General features: G+C 45.5%; 1 protein-coding gene across 6 annotated transcripts in view; it reads right to left on the bottom strand.

Moving 5' to 3' along the window:
- FGD5 (FYVE, RhoGEF and PH domain containing 5) overlaps positions 1–14,218 on the bottom strand; it is a 164,945-nt gene that overhangs the window by 20,080 nt on the left and 130,647 nt on the right. For all 6 annotated transcript variants that reach the window (XM_033925953.1, XM_033925954.1, XM_033925955.1 and 3 more), the window contains 8 exons: positions 13,676–13,832; positions 11,499–11,583; positions 10,229–10,279; positions 9,704–9,762; positions 8,845–8,916; positions 8,008–8,076; positions 4,070–4,153; positions 2,134–2,213 (listed from right to left, as the gene is read on the bottom strand). In XM_033925953.1, the coding sequence (XP_033781844.1) occupies positions 2,134–2,213; positions 4,070–4,153; positions 8,008–8,076; positions 8,845–8,916; positions 9,704–9,762; positions 10,229–10,279; positions 11,499–11,583; positions 13,676–13,832 (657 nt within the window). The remainder of the gene's footprint in view (positions 1–2,133; positions 2,214–4,069; positions 4,154–8,007; positions 8,077–8,844; positions 8,917–9,703; positions 9,763–10,228; positions 10,280–11,498; positions 11,584–13,675; positions 13,833–14,218) is intronic.

Below are 14,218 nucleotides of genomic sequence, written 5' to 3' on the forward strand. Positions count from 1 at the left end.
TGAAACCTTGGAGAACAGGTACTGTCAGAATGTGCCAAGGTGGGTAGGGTCACCCTCCTCTCTTCAAGATCATGTGTCTGACCTGTGATCCATACTGCAGGGTCTTTCCCCTCTTCCACTTTCAGCTGAGTGAGCATTCCTCGGGGCCTTTCTATGAGCTGGATTAACTCCTTCCCTGTGCCGGTGGCTTTAGGAATGGGAGCAAGATCTATTTAGACCGAGTCACCACAATCTACCACTCTGCCCCAGGTCTTTTTGATAAAGTGGTGAGGTTCAGGGTTAATCCACCTAAAGTAAAGATCAGTCCTTTCTATTGGACTTACAAGAGCAGCAGAATCCTTAATCAGCTCAAGTGAATGGGAGCGGGTCAGATTTCGTTATACGATGGGGTTTTGCTACACTGGTGTAAAATTAAATGGGGCAAGAGGAGGAGGCAGAACTGATCTGAGTTAATACAAGCACCCGACGCTAAGACAACAGCTAATTGGTGCTGATATGATATCAAGTGGCTTGGTGCAAAGGGGGAGGGGAATGGGGGAATAGTGAGATGCTCTGGCTCCCTGAAAGAGCAGCTGGAGACGGTGTCTGAGCTCCAGGACTGCAGCAGTTACAGGTGCGAGTCCCTGCCCACGACACTTCCTCAGACTTTAAACCTCATCTCACACAGAAGACACTCGCTATTTGCTTCTTTTTTCTCCCGAGGACGTTTCTCTTTGTAAACTAATTTACACTTAGCGGGGGTCCGAAGGAAAGACAACTACAGAGGCAGATTTAGGAGAGATAGAGAAATGCTGCCCGCGTCTCATTCCCTTCAAGAAAAGTAGGGGTTCAGGTTCTTTAGTTTGGAGAGGAGACAAAAGTTCATTAAATTGGGCAACGGTGCAACAAGTGGACAGAGACGGGAACTAGGGAACACCCAAAGAACCTAGCTTCTTCCTTTTAAAAAGTTGAAAACATGAAACAAATGAAAGGATTTGCTTAGGAGTGTGCGAGTTGCAAGTTATTCTTGAATGAAGCTTCTGGTGGGAGGCTGGTGCTATACGACAATCAATAACAGTGGCATAGTAAGGGGGGGAGGTTGGTCCACCCCGGGTGTCGGTCTGGGTGAGGGCACAAACACCCATCCTCTCTGCCCCCACTTCCCTCCCCCTGCACCTCTGTAATGTTCCTGCTGCGAGCAGCAACCCCCAAAACACTAGCGTTTGTTCTTCCTTTGACATCACTTCCTGGACCCACTCCTAGGAGACTGTTCCACACATCTACCACCCTTTCTGTAAAAAAGTATTTCTTTAGATTACTCCGGAGCCCATCATCACCTCTTAACTTCATCCTATGCCCTCTCATTGCCGTTTCCTTTCACATGAAAGACTCGACTCATGCGCATTTATGCCACGTAGGTATTTAAACGTCTCTATCGCATCTCCCCTCTCCCACTTTCCTCCAAAGTATACAGATTGAGATCTTTAAGTCTGTCCCCATACACCTTATCATGAAGACCGACTCCATCCTCTTGAAGATGCGGCCTCCAGAATTGTACACAATATTCCAAATGAGGTCTCACCAGACTTTTATAGGGGCATCAATACCTCCTTTTTCCTACTGGCTCTACCTCTCCCTATGCAACCTAGCATCCTTCTAGCTTTCGCTGTCACCTTTTCAACCTGTTTGGCCACATTAAGATCATCACATACAATCATACCCAAGTCCTGCTCTTCTGTCGTGCACATGTACTGTTCCTTCAGGTTTTTGCTGCCCAAATGCATGACCTTGCATTTCTTATCATTAAGTTTTAGCTGCCAAATTTCAGACCTTTCTTCAAGCTTTGCTTCATGTTATTCACAACATCCGAGGAGCAGATTTTGGTATCTCTCTTAGAACCAGGCTTACTGAGGGTTAGGCACTAGGCCAGCATTCCTCCCCTCAAGGGTCACTTGTGGAGTCTGATCTCTAAGAAAGTCCTTAGAGTTCAGGCTGCTATTTAAACATGACAACTCTTCTGAAAAGCTACTTTGGCAATACTTGCACTCAGCCATAAAGATTCCTGATTTTGGGGGAGAGACTTATGTCTGCCAGGCTGCCCTTCTGCCGTGTATTCACAGCCTGATACCTGATAGGAACCACAAGCTCTCATACCTGGCTGACAGAATTAGGCAACGGTCCAGACACTCCACCTTCAACATGTTCTGCACCTTCTCACCAATCGGTCGGTTGACCTAGAAAGAAAGAGCAGCAAAGTGATTCTCAATGGAAACACTGTAGGGGATGGAGGCCTTGAAGGGCTTGATGGACCATGGGTCTGACCCAGTAAGGCTATTCTTATGTTCTTATTCAGCCACACTGTGAATGTATAATTTGAAACATCCAGCTCTGATGTTCACCTACAAACTTAAATCATGTAACTTACACGTTTGCATTATCTGCCTAAATGGACAGAACAGATTATATATCAAAGTGCACCACACCCCCAAATCCAATTCCCTTTTCAGATGGATAACTCTGGCTGTATTACATTTCAATTTACTTGTGTCCTTTTCAGTGGCAGCTCAGGGGGCGATAGAAATTTATGTATCGCCTTTCTGTGCTTACAAAGTGGTTTACATATTAGGTATTTTCCTGTTCTGGGGGGCTTATAATCTTTAAATCTGTATTGCAATCAATGGATGGTTAAGTGGCTTGACCAAGATCACAAGGAATCACCATGGGATTTGAACTCTGGTTCTTAGTCACCAGCTCTGACCATTAGGATTAAGGCCTGGATGCACTAAACATAATCGCTAATATCGACTGGATTGCTGTTGGCCGATTCTCTGGCTGATTTTGGAAACATGATCGATGTACCAAAAAGATTGCATGCAAATGATTCACGTGGAAGTTTATCATAATCTCCATCTCTCTCATCCGATTGATCGGTATGAGAGCGACTCTTAAACAGGCACAAAGCCGGTAAAGGGAAGCCCCAGCAGCTGAGAGGCAGGGGAAGCCCCAAAAGCAGCCTCCTGCCACTCAGCTGTTCAGGGCAGGAAACTTTTTTTTTTTTTTAATGGACAGATATCTGCCCCATAAAAAAGAAAGAAAAAAGCCCTCCCTGACATCCTGGCACTGGGAGCCAACCAACCCCCACCCCCGCTGCAGTGAAAATGGCAAGAGGGATGCCCACTCCCTCCTGCCATGCCATCCCCACTGCTCTCATGAGAGAAAATTGGCAGGAGAGATGCTCACTCCTCTTGCCAACAAAGCCCCCCTTCCAAACAATCCCCTTCCTCCCCCCAAAAAAAAATTTAAAAAAGGCAGGAAGGATGCCCACTCCTTCCTGCCATTGGATGCTCCCCAGAAACCCCTCTACTCCTCGAACATACCTTTGATAGATGTTGGGAGCTTGAGGGAAGCATGGTCACTCCAGCTCCAAAGCCCACCTATCGAAAATGACAGGCCTTCTCCTCCCCAGTGTACCATGTGATGCATGGGGAGGAGCCTAAGGCCCTGATTGGACCAACTAGGGCCTTAGGCTCCTTCTTCTGTATCCCATGTGATGCACATGGGGGGCCTAAGGTGTGATGTCAGAGCAAATCAGGACCTTAGGCCCTTCCCTGTGCATCACATGGGATACAGAGGGAGGAGACTTAGGCGTCTGAGCCATTGGAAAAAAAACAGATAGACCTGTCAGTTTTTTTGCATAGCCAAGCAATGTTAGTGCATCAATCGCTTGGCTACTTTGCACGGGGCTTTAGCTAATTTGCATGGTCGGATCGGAAAATGAGCAATTGAGGGGAAAAACGCGATGAGCCATTTTGTGAATCGGGTCAGTAAAAGTGACCGTCGGTAAAGCTGTGCAAACAGGTTTAGCAGCAATCGCTGACTTTAGTGCATCAAGCAGTAAGTGGCTTGTCCAAGATCGTATGGAGCAGCCGTGGGATTTGAACCAGCCTTCCCCGATGTCAGCCCCTGCTCTATTAGGCCACAGAACTTTCTAAAGAAAGTGCGTTTCCACGAATGCCTCCAATAGCCCACAGACAGCCACACAAGTCACATGACACTGTAAAGAGCCACCTTCCGGGAGCTAAATTCTCACCCGCATTCCAGCCACAGACAAGGTATTCTTTAGTCGGTACTTGCCATCCTTCTGTGGGTATGTGTACAGCAAGACATCATTCATCTGAAAGAGGCAGAAGGAGAAAAATATACATTTTCATCAAATGCGTCTGCCAAGGTATCACAGCGCTGAAATGCAGCTTAATCCCGGATTGCTTCTGGAAGTCTTACTCTATGAAGACACATAAGCCCCCTTGAAAAAATCAGGCACCTTTTCGGACTCTCATGTAAAAGCAGACATTAAGGGCTGGAGTCAGTAAAAGCGCCAGAAAAATTTTGCAACCAACACTACTGAAACAACCCATCCATGCTCCTCCCACGGCCACACCCCCTTTACAGTTACACACAGACACTTAGGCCCGGATTCTATTACGGTGTCAGTATTGGCAGCCACCTAAAAACATCCAAACACATCAATCGTGCATCAGTGCTGTTTATAGAATTGCGGTTGTCTTTAAAAACAGGCACCTTAAATGTAGGCCAGCATTTTACAGGTCTTGCACTACAGAAGCGCCTAGGGTCACCTAAGACCACTTCTGGCGTAAACCATGCTCACGCTGGCTTCAGGTATACCTAGACACTTCCGGAAGTGTGTAAATGGCGCCTTCAACATAGGCACTGTTCGCTGCATTGATTTTTTTTTAGACATGCATCCCAATTGGTTAGATGGTGGTAGGACACCTTCCAGGTCTTAACTGCTGTCTTATAACAGGGTAGGCACATGTACTATTGTGCTAATCTGCTGATTTAGTCCTATTTCAGTGCCTTGAATTTGTCAGAAAACGTTTTTCCGCGCTGAAAGTTGGGCGCCAAATGAGAATCAATCTTTAGCCGTCATTTACAGAATTCCCTTCAAATGCAGTAACCTTACAGTTCTTGTACCCCTCCACTAGAGGTCACACTCCTTTTTGTGCAAAGGAAGGTTCACTCCATGAGATTTCCAGGTGGCCAAATCTGTTCGGCCCAGCTATCTACCTGTTTATGGCGTCTCAAAGGTAGCAGGAAGTGCATGAACAGACCTGAATATTTATGTCTATTGCATATATTTGGTAACATCTCACTGGCTCCCTAGTCTGGAAAGAGCCACACTTATTCCCATGTGATCTGTTATGGTTCATCAAATCCATGTGACGTTCACTGCAAGACGCTGGCAGCTGACTGGCCAATTCCAGGAAGTTCCATCCAGTCAAGATTTTCTTGAGCTCCTCTCCAGCTTTGCAAAGGTTAAGGAACCAGTCTGTGTCCACTCAGAAACCTCAAGAGGCCACAGCACCTGCTGGGCCCGTTTCTCCCTCCCAGACATGCAACGCAGTCTTCAACACCCAGAGACAAGAAAGTGATAAACGTCTTGTCAGGGAGCTTCTTCTTTTCACTTACGGTTTTCTACTCTGCTGCTGCTAATTGAATCAGCTTAGTCACAGATCCACCGTGCTGATCACATTACAATTTCTAGTACTGCTGGCTCCGAGATCCACCCTGACACTTCATATCAGACAGAAGGGGCATGGGCAGGTGGGGAGGGGTTACACGTGCCAAATCAGCACAAGAGAAAAAAGTCTCCACTATTAAATTTACATTACATTAGTCCACCAATTACATTACTTCTAGTCCACCAATACCTTGCAGTTCTAGGCAGATTACAAAAGAAGATAATCGGTCATTTCCATGAAAATTACAGATAAGGGTGCTAATTACATGGTTGAGATTTTGCTGGGAAGTTTACAAGGCTGGGAATAGTCAAGGAGATGTATTAGTATTAGTATTTCTTGATAAATTTTCTGAAGAACATAAGAATTGTCGCTGCTGGGTCAGACCATCGTGCCCCGCAGTCCGCTCACGCGGCGGACCTCTGATCAAAGATCAATGCCCTAACTGAGACTAGTCCTACCTGAGCACGTTCCAGTTCAGCAGGAACTTTTTGTCTAACTTTGTCTTGAATCCCTGGAGGGTGTTTTCCCCTATGACAGACTTCGGAAGAGCGTTCCGGTTTTCCACCACTCTCTGGGTAAAGAAGAACTTCCTTACGTTTGTACGGAATCTATCCCCTTTCAGTTTTAGAGAGTGCCCTCTCGTTCTCCCTACCTTGGAGAGGGTGAACAACCTGCCCTTATCTACTAAGTCTATTCCCTTCAGTACCTCTTCTCTGGTTTTAATTTCCTTTCGCAATGTTTTGTAGTGAGTCGTTGTTGTCAGCATGTTGGAGAGGTGGTGATCTAATTTCACTGCATGCGTTGCTAGTAGGTTGTTAAAATGGGATAGAAATTATAAAAGTGTGAGGGCGGGGCCTCCTTCCATGAATGATATCAAATCAACTTTATTCAGAGAAGAATGAACAACGAAGAGACCCCTCCTCAGTGCAAAAAGAACAACAGAGAAAGAAGTTCCTGTGAGGAGGAGGGATACAAGGGAACAAGAGACCATTGGGTGGGAGAGAAGGGGAAATAAAGAATCACCTCACCTTTAAATTTTGAAAAGGTCCACTTGAAATGGGGATGAGGGGTATGCTGTTCCATCATTTTGGGACCAGAAAAAAAAGAAGTTTGAATGTCTAGTGGACTCGTAGTTACCTACTGGGGAAAGGTAGAACAATGAACAAAGGGAATGGACAGGGGTGTGTGATTGTTAGTGAGGACAGATAACGGGGCTTTACAGATTAAGCATAAAATCTTAAAACAAATGTGAATACAGACAGGGAGGCAGAGCAATTTGAATAATAAAAAGGAAGAAAGGGAGCGGCAGAGTTTTGTAGGGTTTGAAGACACTTCAGCTGGCTTAAACTGACAGAGTGGAAAGATTTCACAGTTTAAAAATGAAGTTTCTGTCCTGCCTCTTGAATTTCATCCACATGGGCCTGGGGAGCTGGTAAGCGAGTTGCTGATGAGAAATTGACGATTTATAACAACATTAGGGGCTTGGAAGTTCAATTATTTTCTGGGAAGAAGCAATCATGGCTAACAGGGCTCTTCAGAAACACTGTTGGCTTCCTGCGATCATTACTGCACTATCAATCGTACTATGCTAAAGAGCTGCATTTGCCAACCTAAAGCTGAGATTTTACATAAATCTCATTATTAATATACTGAGCAAACACGAACAGCGCATGTGGTAGACACACTCTGCTGGCACACCTAACACACGTCAGGCCGCTGCTGATGGGTTGCGTACACACCTCATCTTCTGCAAGTAATGCTCCCCCCCCTCCTGGTACAAGATGCACTAAGCAGACTCCTTTGGATCCCCATAACTGCCTAGGCGGTATCTTCCTCATTTTACTACCTGCAACAACTGTGGAAAGCAAGGGAGTACTTCACCCAGCTACACTTTGCCTTGGTCCTCTTCCATATGGACTACTGCAACACTCTATTCAACGGTCTCACGGCAAAGAACATACGATGTCTCCAGCGTGTACAAAACACAGCAATCGGTCTCTTCTAAATTGGAAGACAACAATTGGTGGAGTTTGGTGTGTTTGTATGCTAAGTATGAAAAAATGAGTGCAGTTAAGTATGGCAATTTGAGGAGATTTGACCGAATATGGGAACCTTTGCTTAAATTCTGTAATTAATATACTTATGGCAGTTATTATGATACTCTTACAACTTCTCATGACTAATGTCTTTGTCCACTTGTTGTTTTGTTTTGTATGTATTTATTTAAAATCTAATAAAATATTTAATGAAAAAAATTAATAAACAAAAGCCACCTATTTCAGTATCCTCTATGTCTGTAAATCAGAGGCCCCATATTACCAGAGAATGAGGCTGGATGCCCTCCCTTGGTTTAATGCTTCAGTCTGGGGAATGAATTCCTTTCCACTTCAACCTCAAACTTGCATGAACGTATATGAAGTGCGTCCCCTTCCCAGGCGCTGCAGCCTGCAGAGCCTTGATGGCAATGAGAGAGTCCCTTAAGGCTTACCAGGAACAAGTGGCAAGGATGGCTGCTTTTCTCAGACACTTTCATCAGGGTTCCTTCTTTAACAAATTCCTGGGGAAAGAAACAGATGTCTCAATACCTTCATCAGCATTTAGGGCTTCTCAACATGCGGAGACGCTGCTTATTCAGACGTATCAGTGCTTCATCAGAAGCGCCAGCAGCTCAGAAGATTCTAGCACAAGACACATACTGTATCTGCCAGAATAATCAGGCCTCAACTATCCCCAGAGACAATTTTATTCAGCAATCAAATTGCTTCTTTTGAATTCACTCCATCTCACAGCCTTGTCTTGTGTAGCTATACAATTCTATTTTCTTAATACAGTCAAACCTCGGTTTGCGAGTAACCTGGCTTGCGAGTGTTTTGCAAGATGAGCAAAACATTCTCGCAAAACTTGTCTCCCAAACCGAGTGTTGACTCGATTTGCGAGCACCCCTCCCCCCCACCCATGAACTGGCATCGCTCCCCCCATCCCCCGCTCGCACCGGCACCCCCCGCCAGAACAACTTGAAACTTACCCCCGTCTGGCACCGGCACACAGCCCACAGGACGTGCCGGTGCCACTTGAAGAACTTCCTGTCTCTGCCGGGCCTTGAGCATGCATCTGCGCATGCTCAAGGCCTTCTAATTCTCCCTCTTGGCGAGAATCATCTGTGGCCCCTGTGTCACTGTATTAGCCGGGCTGCACGGGAGGGGCCACACCCCAGGGTACTGTAATCCAGTAGAAATCCCCAAAGGAGCAGGAGGAGACTGCTGGCTTATACACAAAGATCTAGTTTCCTCAGACCCATCATAAAGTGGCTTGGACAGATGCTCACCCTTCCTGGCTGCAGGAGGCTGCTCTGGCCCCTAACACTGTGCTGGATATGAACCAACCTTTGCAAATTCTCCTGCGAAGCAAAACAAGAAAGAGACAATGTGAGAGAGAGAGAGTGTCTTAGCAGAGAGGAATATTAAAGAGGGAGTACGACAGTGTGATAATAAAAGAATGAGAGAAGGGGAGAAACCCAGTCCTAACCAGACAAAATCTATCATGCTTTACACTAATAAATATTTACAGCCCCTTTCCAGTCTTTTTGGCTGAGCTTGAGAACCCAGGGAATTGGGGGGCAAGGACTTAAATCTGACTCCCTCACACTACTGGGGAAGTGACGATGGTTTGGCCATTTTCAAATCAGGAGGGACTAAACCTTTTGCTAAAAAAAATCCCACGAAAGCCCAAACTGCAGAGGGTCTCGGAGGAGCAGAGTTCTACCCATGCAAATGGGATCTTTGAAACCTTACCAGGCTGGATATGGGTAATGATACGTGCGATAGCACATTCACTCTCCCTTTTACAAAACTATAGCGTGGTTTTTAGCACAGGTCATGGCGGTGACAGCTTGGACGCTCACAGAATTCCTATGAGCATCGGAGCTGTTACTGCCACCAAAAACCACGCTACAGTTTTGTAAAGGGGGGGGTGGGGGTGTCAATGGAGACATAGCATCCCACGTATGCGCACTTTCAGAAAGGCATGTCTCATTTTAGCCAGAAAGAGCAGCCATGACAAGAGGAGGTGCGCGTGCCTTTGGGCATTTTTCCTGAAAACTAGTGCACAGCAATGTAAATCATGATGGGATCTGCACACAGACTACAACTGAGGATGCTGGCAGCCCTACAGAGGGGTACACTCACCCCTTCCTGCATGCAGTCATTCGCTCGATCTGCAACCTCCGAAATAATGACCAGCGCAGCTGAAGAAGGAAACACAAGAGCACAAAAACGCAGTATTTTATTTCTGAGGAAAAAGAAATGCATTTTGTTAAAGAGCACTATAGGTCTACTGAGTTTATCCATGTGCTGAAGAATGCCAGAGACTTTTCCTATTTATTTATTTATCATTCAATTTTCTATATTGTTCTTCCAGGGGAGCTCAGAACGGTTTGCATTCATTTATTCAGGTACTCAAACATTTTCCCCTCTAAATCTATCTAATGTACCTGAAGCAATGGGGGTATTAAGTGACTTGCCCAGGGTCACAAGGAGCAGCATGGGATTTGAACCCACAACCTCAGGCTGTAGCTTTAACCCCTGCACCACACTCTCCCATTTCTGAGAATTTGATGGTACCATAAGTGTCCTTGATAACTGTCCAATGTCCATATAGTACACGTGTCCTCTCTCCCCCTATGTGGGAACTTTCTGCCTGTATCCACTTACCTTGTGTGTCCTCATACTCTGCAGAGTCAGGGTGGAGATTGTTCAAGTAATCTAAAATAAAACCCCCAAAAAACAAATCAGTCTAGCTCAAACCTCCTTCACATCACTGCATCAGATACCAGATTTCAATTTCTCATCTGTGACATTTACCCACCCAATCTTCTTTCAAATGAGGGGCTCAACCGTGGCCCCCATGGGCCTCAGAGAGGCTTGACTTGCAGAGATCTCATCAGGAATTGTTTTCAAAGCATGTAAAAATAGAGGCTTAGCCATATAAAGCCTGCATCTTTAACTGGGTTAAAACCAGGCATTCCTGTCTTTAGATCAGGGCATAAATATAGAGAGATTTTTTTTAAACTCTTCAGCCGCAGAAATAGTTTTCATTCTTATGCCAGCTAACCTTCATATAGAAGGTGATTTCTTTCTGAAAATCAGTTATAAATACGGCACTCTAACTATTTGAAAACTGCCCCAAGACCCAGGTTAATTCACAGAGCTCGGCTTGTTGAAAAACTCTATAGAACCAGGGAAGTGCAGTCCTGATGGTAGGAAACAGAGCATGGCTGTCCTAGTCTGTGCAGGTAGCTGGTTTTAAGAAGGGTTTGGACAATTTCATGGAGGAAAAGTCCATAGTTTCTTATTGAGAAAGACATGGGGGAAACCTCTGCTTACCCTGGATCGGTAGGAATGTTGGTACTCTTTGGGTTTTGGCCAGGTACTAGGGACCGCTTGATGGACCGTTGTCTGACCCAGTAAGGCTATTCTTATGTTCTTAGTATGAAGGTGTTCAGTTTTTGGTGACCTCCAACAGGTGGAGAGCCATTGGTATAGGATTGGAAATAACATGTTTAGGGATGCCATGTCTTGGGAAAGATCCATATGTGCTTCTGGGACCTTTGCAAAGCCCAGAGAAGATATGAAGCTATAGTAATTCCTTGCAGTATGAAGGGGGGGCTAAAAAAGAGGAAACAGGTCCACGTTTCAGAGTTGCTTCTCAGCCACATTTAACATTCATCTGATCTACATAAAGTGATCTACTATCTCAGCCAATTTGTTTGCTTGGTTTTTCTGTACATCAGATCTTTTGAAAGCTTTACAGAACTAAAGTTGCTCATCTCTTGGACAGAACAAACGTCCAAGACTGGGAAAGTCCGATTCAAATCCGGTTGGGTCACTTGCACTCCACAGGACAGTCAGCACACTGCTTTAGAGTGGGAGTGAGACCCGAACCGTTTCAGACACTGGGCCGGTTCCTTTCTGTTCCACTCACCTGTTAGAATCATGTGATACTGGAAGACACGCTGGGCCACTTTCAACAGTTCATGTTTCACACTCACATGACCACAGTCTTGATTCTGATGTCCCCCACAATTAAAAAAAAAAAAAAAACCAGGAAAAAATAATGTTTAATATCAGCAAATGAATAGAATCAACATGATATTCAGGAGCTCAACTAGAGGAGGAGAACCGAATCTCCACATCATCTTGCTGAGCTATGCTCCCCCCCCAAAAAAAAAATACTGTAACACCGGACAAACTCCACCATGTTCCTCAAACTTCCTTTGCTCCCATTCTGTAACACTACAGGAGTCTTCGGTGTTCCCCTACTTCCTGAGCTCTGTTCCCTTCTCACTCCTATTCTGTTTAAGTAGAAGCAGGGTTGCCATTAGGGAGTTTCTACTTAAAACAGACGGAGATGCAGCCTGCTGGTGGGCTTTGGAGCCTCCTCTGAATTTTCTGCCCAAGGCTTTAACCAGACGAAGTTTTCAATGTCCCTGTACCCTCTTGGGATCGGCTTCTTTCAAGCCTCCACTTTTTCCAGGCATATTGCCTGTAGTACAGAATTTGTCACTATCTCCATCCCATGTCATTCTTTAGTGTCTATCCCAACCTGAGTCCTTCTACACCAGCATTCTTCAATGCAAGGCTTGAGGGTCAGTGGCTGGGCCCATTCATACTTTGATTCTTTCCTCTTTCCCTAAAGAATGTTGTGGGGATAGTTTCCCGCATTTATCCCCAGGGATGGAGAATGTGACAAATTCTGTCATGTCATTCTCTGCTGTTGAGCTAATGCCCATAGGAGATGACATTCACAAACAGATAAAATGCTAAAGGTGTTGTCCTGAGAATAAATTAGTTGCCCAGGTATTTTTGGCATATTCTGACACCAAAAAGAGGAAAACTCCACAGGAAGGGGATCCTGCACTTGTAGGTCCTGCATGAACCAAGAAACAATAACTGGCAGAATGCAGGAGCCAAACGAGTCACCAGTTGGAAAAACCTTCCTTTCATTGTGGAACAAAGAGACACAAATGAAAGAAAACCATCGGCTTTGCTTTGCAGAGGAAAAGCACCTGATCGAAGCAGAGATGTTAGGAGGTGGCAAAAGATGACAAGCAGGCTGCAGCGAGACAGCCAAAGCAATAAACACGAGCACACAATAAGGTTCGGAGTATTTACGCTTGGGTTTACGCATGGAGCGATTAGTACACTGGTGATTGCCAGCCAGAGAGAGAACTCCTGCTAAATTTATGACTCCAATCAAAATCCCATTAACTTCAATTGTAGCCATACAGGAGGGCAGTAAATTGTTGAAAAAGAAAAGGCAGTTAATCCACTTATGTGTCATTGTGTGGGAGGGGACGAGGACCCGAGGGGATGTATCCTAGCTCCGTTTACGGGGAGAGATGGGGGTAAATGGCAGGGGCAGGCAGAGGAAAGAAAGGTGGGAATAATTTAACATCTTGCTGATTTGCGAAAGGACTGACCTCTCCAGAGGTAGCACCAGACCCTAATAAATCTCAGAGCCTCATGAGCATCCCAGAATGGAATTAGAAACCTTGTCCCATAGTAGAGCTTTGCCCCTGGGGCAACAGCAGTAAAAAGCTTAGCCCTATCTGAGAGTTATCAAACCCTGTACCGGATCAGGTCCAGGAAGTCAGAGGTGACCATAACGATCTTATTTGAAAATTTCTCCCCCTCTCCCCAAACACATCAGTACTATATATAGCCTGTCAATTCTATGGATCTTGCTGTTTTGTAAGGAAGACCTGTTCCATTCCTTCCCCTTGGTGTTAGGTGGACCTCTAGAATGGGCCTCCAGAATGTTTTTTGGGGTAGCCACAGACCTCTAATTAGTCTAGAGCCTCAAAGGAAGCAGGATGCAGGGTTGCAACACTGCCCACATCTGGGAGGGAGATTTTGGGACAGCCTTGATTTCTGACAACCCCCTCATGAAGCTTTATGTATCTCCGAAAGACGGTATATCAAATGCATGACCTGATTTCAAAGGGTACGAACACCATACTAATTGGGCTGTAAAGTTCAAAAACAGGACTTGCAAAAGGTCTAATTCCTGGAATGGCAACTTGGCAGGTCTGAGGATGCCTGAGGTCTCCCTCCTCACAACATTACAAGATCTTCAGAGCAATGGCCTGCGACACTTACCTCAAAGACCCTGACTGCAGCTGTCAGCTGTGGAGTTTTCAGGCTCTTTTCATCGAGTAACACTAAACTCCTGTCAAACAGCGTAACGTAGGCCACGTGGTGCTTGAATCTCGACTCTCGGGAAAGAAAGATACCAGCAATCTTCTGGTTCTCATGCCTAAAACACAGAGAAAAAAAGAAGAAAACTCTGTGCTTCCCCGAGAGCAAGAGAATGAAACGTAGAATGAGATGGCAGATGGAAGACCCTGAAGCTCTTCTCTTCTGCACGATGCCACAGGTCCTGCTCATCTCTGCTTTTCCCCAGCAATCCCCAAACTCCACTAGGAGCTGACCCATACATTCTCCACCCTTTACGAGAAGAAAATATCACCGGTTACTGCTCCCTTCTCTGGGGCAGATGCTCAAAACTCTGGCCAAGCACAAAACACCAGGTTACAGGGCGATTCTAACTTACTGGGCGATGCTTGACACAAACAGCATGAAAATTATATGCAAGCTATGTGTGTTGAGCATCGGCGGTAAAAGGGGGAAGAACGTGCCTGG

This window comes from Geotrypetes seraphini, chromosome 17 (genome assembly GCF_902459505.1).
Source record: "Geotrypetes seraphini chromosome 17, aGeoSer1.1, whole genome shotgun sequence".
Taxonomy (NCBI): domain Eukaryota; kingdom Metazoa; phylum Chordata; class Amphibia; order Gymnophiona; family Dermophiidae; genus Geotrypetes; species Geotrypetes seraphini.